The sequence below is a fragment of the Myotis davidii genome, unplaced genomic scaffold (assembly GCF_000327345.1).
Source record: "Myotis davidii unplaced genomic scaffold, ASM32734v1 scaffold1248, whole genome shotgun sequence".
NCBI lineage: Eukaryota > Metazoa > Chordata > Mammalia > Chiroptera > Vespertilionidae > Myotis > Myotis davidii.
The window spans coordinates 36568-42918 of NW_006299026.1; the positions used below are offsets into that span (position 1 = coordinate 36568).

General features: G+C 36.0%; 1 protein-coding gene across 1 annotated transcript; it reads right to left on the reverse strand.

The window, feature by feature from the left end:
• Positions 1-3955: 3955 nt before the first annotated feature.
• SPIN4 (spindlin family member 4) lies at positions 3956-6227 on the reverse strand. Its single transcript, XM_006774600.2, has one exon. The coding sequence runs from the start codon at positions 5815-5817 to the stop codon at positions 5068-5070; it is 750 nt and encodes a 249-aa protein (XP_006774663.1). The 5' UTR covers positions 5818-6227; the 3' UTR covers positions 3956-5067.
• Between the last annotated feature and the right edge of the window lie 124 nt (positions 6228-6351).

The following is a 6351-nucleotide window of genomic DNA, read 5'->3' on the forward strand; positions in this document are numbered from 1 at the left end:
TGGTAAAAGGAGACATATTTCAATATTGTAAAGGCCTCATTGTTTCTAATGAAAATAATCATGGTGTTGTAGAGCAATCTTTTTACAGCACACCAACAAAAAATTCAAATGCATATACATTTTAGACACACAGTAATGTTTTCTAGTTCCTGCTCTCCCAATAGTCCCCAAGTCCAGATTATTTTATGTTGTTTCCTGATGATATTGTGTTATTAAGATACATACAGTAAGAGAGAGGTTCAGTCCTGGCCTAGAATTGGGAGATAGAAGTGAAAATCTAGACAAAATGCCTGCTCTCCAGGACCATATATCCTAATGGGGGGAAGTAGAGAGCCACTCTTACAGCATAGCGCTTAGGCCTCATATTCTCTCATAGTGATTCAGAAATATCCAATAACTTTTTAGTGTTGACTGAAGAATAACATCCAGAAAAAGAAAATTAACATCAACTGGGTGTTTTGTCACCAAAAAGGATTTATTTGGGAAAAAGAAAGCCATTGCAACCCAATGTATGCAGACATGGCAAGTGAAATACATACTCTAGCCCAGCTGTGGGCAAACTACGGCCCATGGGCCAGATCAGGCCAGTTTGAAATGAATAAAACTAAAAAAAAAAAAAAAAAACCGTACCCTTTTATGTAATGATGTTTACTTTGAATTTATATTAGTTCACACAACACCTCCATCCATGCTTTTCTGTGCCAAGATGGAGGAGTATTTTTATAAAGGAAAAGGAAGGAGTAGTTAGAACCTATATGGCTTTATTATAAACATAGAATTCTTCCTGTGCAAAGTTCTTGTGATTATGTAGAGTGGGAGTACTTCCATAAGTCCTAGTTCTAGTTCTACCCATAGGCCCTGCCCTCCCAACTTGCCCTGGCTGGGAGGCGCAGTTGGTTAGAATGTCCTCCTAATACCCCAATGTTGCGGGTTTGATCCTTAGTCAGGGCATATACAAGAATCAGCCAATGGATGCAGAAGTAAGTGGAACAACAACTCAATGTTTTTCTCTCTCCCTTCCTCTTTCTCTCTCCAAAATAAATTAATAAGTAAATAATAAAAGAGATGAACTATACAGCATATAGTTTGTTGCATAGTACATATGCACCACTCTAACCCTTTAATAATATTTATCACATTCTTTTTACCTTGTTGTGTAGACTTTTATACCTACCTTATATCTTTGTTACTGGTCTGAAGGCTACCTGAAGGATAAAAAAACAAAATGTGTTGAGAAAGAATGATTTTTGTTTTGTCCATCCTCATGTACTAAACTCTTAAAATAATGCTAGGTTAGGGCCAGGATCCCTTTGGGTTTCAGGATGTTGGATAACCCCAATATTATCATGGGGAAATATAAGACCTAGTTCTGGTCTTGTGAACAGGGGTGAGTGGTGAATAACTGCTTTGCTACAGCCAGGATACCATCTGCATGAGAGCAGAAATTTTGTCTTTTTTAGTCAATTACCAGTGCTGTGGCTAGGGCCTAATCTCCCTGAGTGTCAGGAGTCGTAAAAGTACCTAAAACAGCAATTTGTATTCTAAAGTCTGTGTTATTTTGTAATCAATTTCCCAATCTGATAAAAAGATGATCCCTACAACAAAAATCAAAATAACTTCCATATGTTTTAAATTTTACTATGCATTTTGAATTTTTTAAAAAACACAAAATCATACTATTATTGATTATGATTATATTTGCAGTAAATATATAAAACAGACAAGATTTGCACCAAATTCATGATAGTGTCTCCCCCTACAGAGGAAGGAAACATTATGGTATTAGAAAAGAAATTTATTTGTAATGCTCTAACTTTTTTAAAAATATAAATCTGTATCTAAAACAAAAATGCAAAAATGTTGACATTTGTTAATTTTAGATGAAGGTAAACAAATGTTTGTTATATATTTTATACTTTTCATATTGTTTTAATTTTTAAAAATAAAAAACACAAAGAAGTTAAAATACCATTATAGCTTATGACTTTATTATAATGCTTTCAGAATTGAATATATCTAGGACATATGCATATGCAACACACAAGTACATAAAACATCTGAATAACACAATTGAGAAGCATGATAATAGATAAAACTTTAACTTTGTATTTCATAGAGAATATACATTCTGTTTTAATAGGAGGCTTAAATAAACCAATTACCATTGAAGAATTAAGAAAGCTGATTAAGGATCTACCATCAAAAGTGTCACTGGGCTTAGATTATTTTACAACTTAGTACTAACTAATTTTTAAAGAACAAATAACTCTATTGCTATTTAAACTATTCCAGACAACAGGAAAATATTGAAAATTCATCAACTAATTTTCTAAGCTAGCACAATTTTAATTAAAAAACTTGATAAAGACAGTGCAAAAAGGAAAAAAAAAAACAAAATTTCACTTTGAAATGCAAATGCAATAATTCTAAATAAAATATTGGTAAATAAAATTCAGCAATATATCATATGATTATTCCACCATGCATGACCAAGTAGGATTTATTCCAGAAATACAAGTTTGGTTCAACATCAAATTCCTATCACTCTAATTCAATATGTTAACAATTTAAAGGGAAGAGTCCTAAAATTTTATCAATAGATGCTGAAAAGACATTTAATAAAATTCATGAGACATTTTTAGTAATAATGCTTTAAATAACAAGAATAGAAGCAACTCCCTAAACACGTTAGTAGTTAATGACTATTTACCAATAACCAAAAGCAAACGTCATATTAATAGGGAATACTAAAGAAAATTCCATAAAAATTAAGAACCAGATGGGCATGTGTGCCATGATCATTATTCAACACTGTTTTAGAGAATCCAGCAAATGTAATAATAATCAATATAAACATTAGAAAAATAAAATTTCCTTATTTGCAGGTGAAATAATTATATCTAGAATGTCAAAAATATTCTATTTAAAAAAACCAGTGTAATTTACAAGATTTAATAAGCTGATTAAAAAAATAAAAATAAAAAAAGATATATAGTTTGTCTATATTGGCAAAAATAACAAGTTATAAATGAGCAGGAGAAAATTACCCATTCAGAATGTCAAAATGTGACAAAAACTGTAAAAATATTTAGAAATAAATTTAATCTGATATGATGGACCTAGATGAAGAACATTACAAAATCAAAACCAAATGATTTTAATGATGTACCCAAACTCTTGAATGTTAAAGATTAATATTATTAACATAACCCTCTAAATATATAAAAATGTAATACAATTCTAAGATATTCATTTTTTTAAATGTGGAAAGAATGCCTTTAATTTTCATATAAAAGAATGAATGGCTAAGACAAGTTATATAAAAGAAGAAGAATAAAAACTAATGAGTGGTAACTTGCTTTACCAGAGTCCAAAATTCAGGTTAAGCCACTATAGATAAAATAATGTGACCTAGGTCAGAAATTGGAAAATGGATGATTTTTAAAATAAATGTGATAGTACAATCAGTTACCCAATGTAAACAACATGTATAGTTGGCCATCTATTTTATACCATATACAAAAGAATTTCCAGTTGGATCAAACAGTGAAACCTTAACTGTTTAGAAAAAAAAAATGCAGGTGTATATTTGTATGACTTGGGGTTGGGACATTCATCTGAAAAATGACAGCAAACAAGAAAATAAAATAAACAACAACCCCCCCCCAAAAAAAACCCCAAAAAACTAAAAAGGAGAAAGTAGTTTATCTAAAACTTTTTTTAAACCTGAAAAGTAAAAGATACCATCAATAAAGTCAAGATTAATGATAGGATAGAAAAATCATAACATATATGGGCTACAAATGATTAATATGCACCATATAGTAAATATAGTAAGAATTCTCACAAATTTATAAGGAAAAGATCAAAGATTCAATAGATAAATGAACATAGGATAAACACTGGCAAATCACAAAAGAGAAAAGTCAAAAAAGTGAAACAAACAACACCCCCTAAAAACAAACCAACAAACAGAAAACCTCATTGAGTTTGCCAATTAAAGAAACAATAAAACAAATTTTTGCCTTTCAAATTTGTAAAAATTAAAGAGTGCTGGAGAGGATGTTGGAAAATAAGAACTTTCATTTTAGATGGTACTTTTGCAGTACCTTTTAAAATTAAATATAAGCCTACCTAGCAATCCCATTTCTAGGAATCGACCCTATAGAAATAAAAGCACTAGTATGTATTGAGCGGCTAATAAATATGTACTGTGTATGCAGTTGTTGGAGGCAGGAGAGAGAGAGGAGAGAGAGAGAGAGAGAGAGAGAGAGAGAGAGAGAGAGAGAGAGATTTATTTAACAAATGTGCTGGCACAATCAGGTATCCAATGTGAACAAAATGTATAGTTAAATCTCTATCATATACCATATACAAAAATAAATTCCTGAGTGAGAGGGAAATGGATGATGTATTTAATAAATGTAATGGCATGATCAGGTATCCAATGTGAAAATGTATAATTGGACCTTTATCTTAATATTGTATAAAAAATAAATTCCAAAGGGAGAGGTGGGGAGGGAAAGAAGGATAGAAAAATGGAGGGAGAGGGAGAAATATCTGCAGCTACTGGTCAGAAGGGATTAAGAAAAGCAATGACAAAGAAATGATGTGGCTTGTCATTTTTTCAGAAACAACTGCAACAAACTTTTTGTGAAAAGATTGGAAAATCATAGGGCATGCATTATGTTCTTAACACTTGTTATCTGAGGAGAAGAAAGAAGGAAGGTAAGGGAAAAGAGGGGAAGGATATGGTGAGGCGTTACACCATTAATTTTTCTTTAGTTTTTCATTGTTCCAATGGTAATGAACACTTTTCAATTTTCTATGAGCACCCACTTTAAATTTTTCAATTACAGAACAAGGCAATATCATAGGTACCAAAGTACACTTGGGCAAAACTGTGGAACTAGTCAATGTATAAGATTTAGAGGCACAGTAAGCAATAAGTAAAAATAAATTTCTGACTCTCTGACACCAAAACTGTTCTCAAAAGTACGATTACAATAACACGACATATTTTACATTTAATAGTTCCACAAATTTTGCAAAACACACACAATGAATTTAAGGGGTTTTCACCAAACCATAGACATAAATGTGAATATCATCATCAAACTTAATGAAGTAGACAGACGGCTTGGCCACCACTTGATGGATGAAAATGCCGGTTCTCTTGGACCCATCATCTTTGGCGTGCTCCACCTGCTTGCCCACGAGGCTGTCAATCACTTCTCCAGGCTCCCGCTCAGCTGTAGGTAAATAGTAGTTGGAATCTGGAATGATGCGCAGGTCACCATCTTTGTAGTCATCCAGCAGCGTGTACATATAAAGTACCGGATCTTTCTCGTAGGTGATATAAAACCAAGTGTCCATCACGGGGGCTCGTGCCAGGACCATGCCCTTCCATTCATCTTTCTTGCCGTGTTCCCCCTCAAACACATGCTCCACTGCCTTGCCAATCAGGGAATCTGCGAGGCGCGAATCAATGCGAGGAGTTGGCACTCTCTCAGGAAGGATCTCGAGTGCTAAAACTCTCTTATCTCGGTGCAGTTCTAGTCCATACACACTATCTTTGCCGTCATATTTGATGATGTAGAGAGTGGGCTTCACAGAAACCTGCTCGAGCACTGTCCCCTTCCATTGCTCCACCGGCTCATTGCCTTCCTTCCAGCCGTGTTGAATGCGGCAGCCTACGATGTTCCTCCGAGTGAGGAACGTGGGCTTGCGCCGCTGCTTCCTGTGGGTGTGCCGTTTCTTCATCAGGTACGCGGACACACCATCTACACCCATTGGAGGCACGGTTGGGGGTGACATGGTTCAGGGTTTACGGAGGCTTTGGCAAAGCTGCCACTTGTCCGATTAAGCTGAGGAAAAGCCAACACTCTCCAATACGAGATCTTTTTTCGTGATCTCCGACTCTCCCTTCACTTAGCACCAGGATCTCAGCAGCGCTCGGTAGATACGCTCTAACTCTAACCTTGGGTGCTGGGACGGCGTGGGCCTCTGGAAAGTGTTCTCTCCCGCCCGGGATGGGTGTCTGCAGCAGTGGCGGTTGCTGCAGGAGATGGCGCGCTGGCTGTGCTGCCCGAGCCTAGCTCCCGCCCAGACTCCCAACCCCAAGTCCCGAAATGACCACTTAGCTGTTATCGGAGGTGCTGCAGCTTTGACACGGCGATGCGGAAGGAGACCTTTGGAAAAGCAGGCAGGGATGAGAGGGATGGCTGCGACGGGTCTCTGACGGGTCCCAGCGGCCTTGACTTCGCAGCGCAGCGCTGCGCTGCTCGGCCTAGCTCGGCGCCAGGGCTTTTGCCGCTTAGGAACTGGACCCCTCCGAGCCCGCCAGCGCCT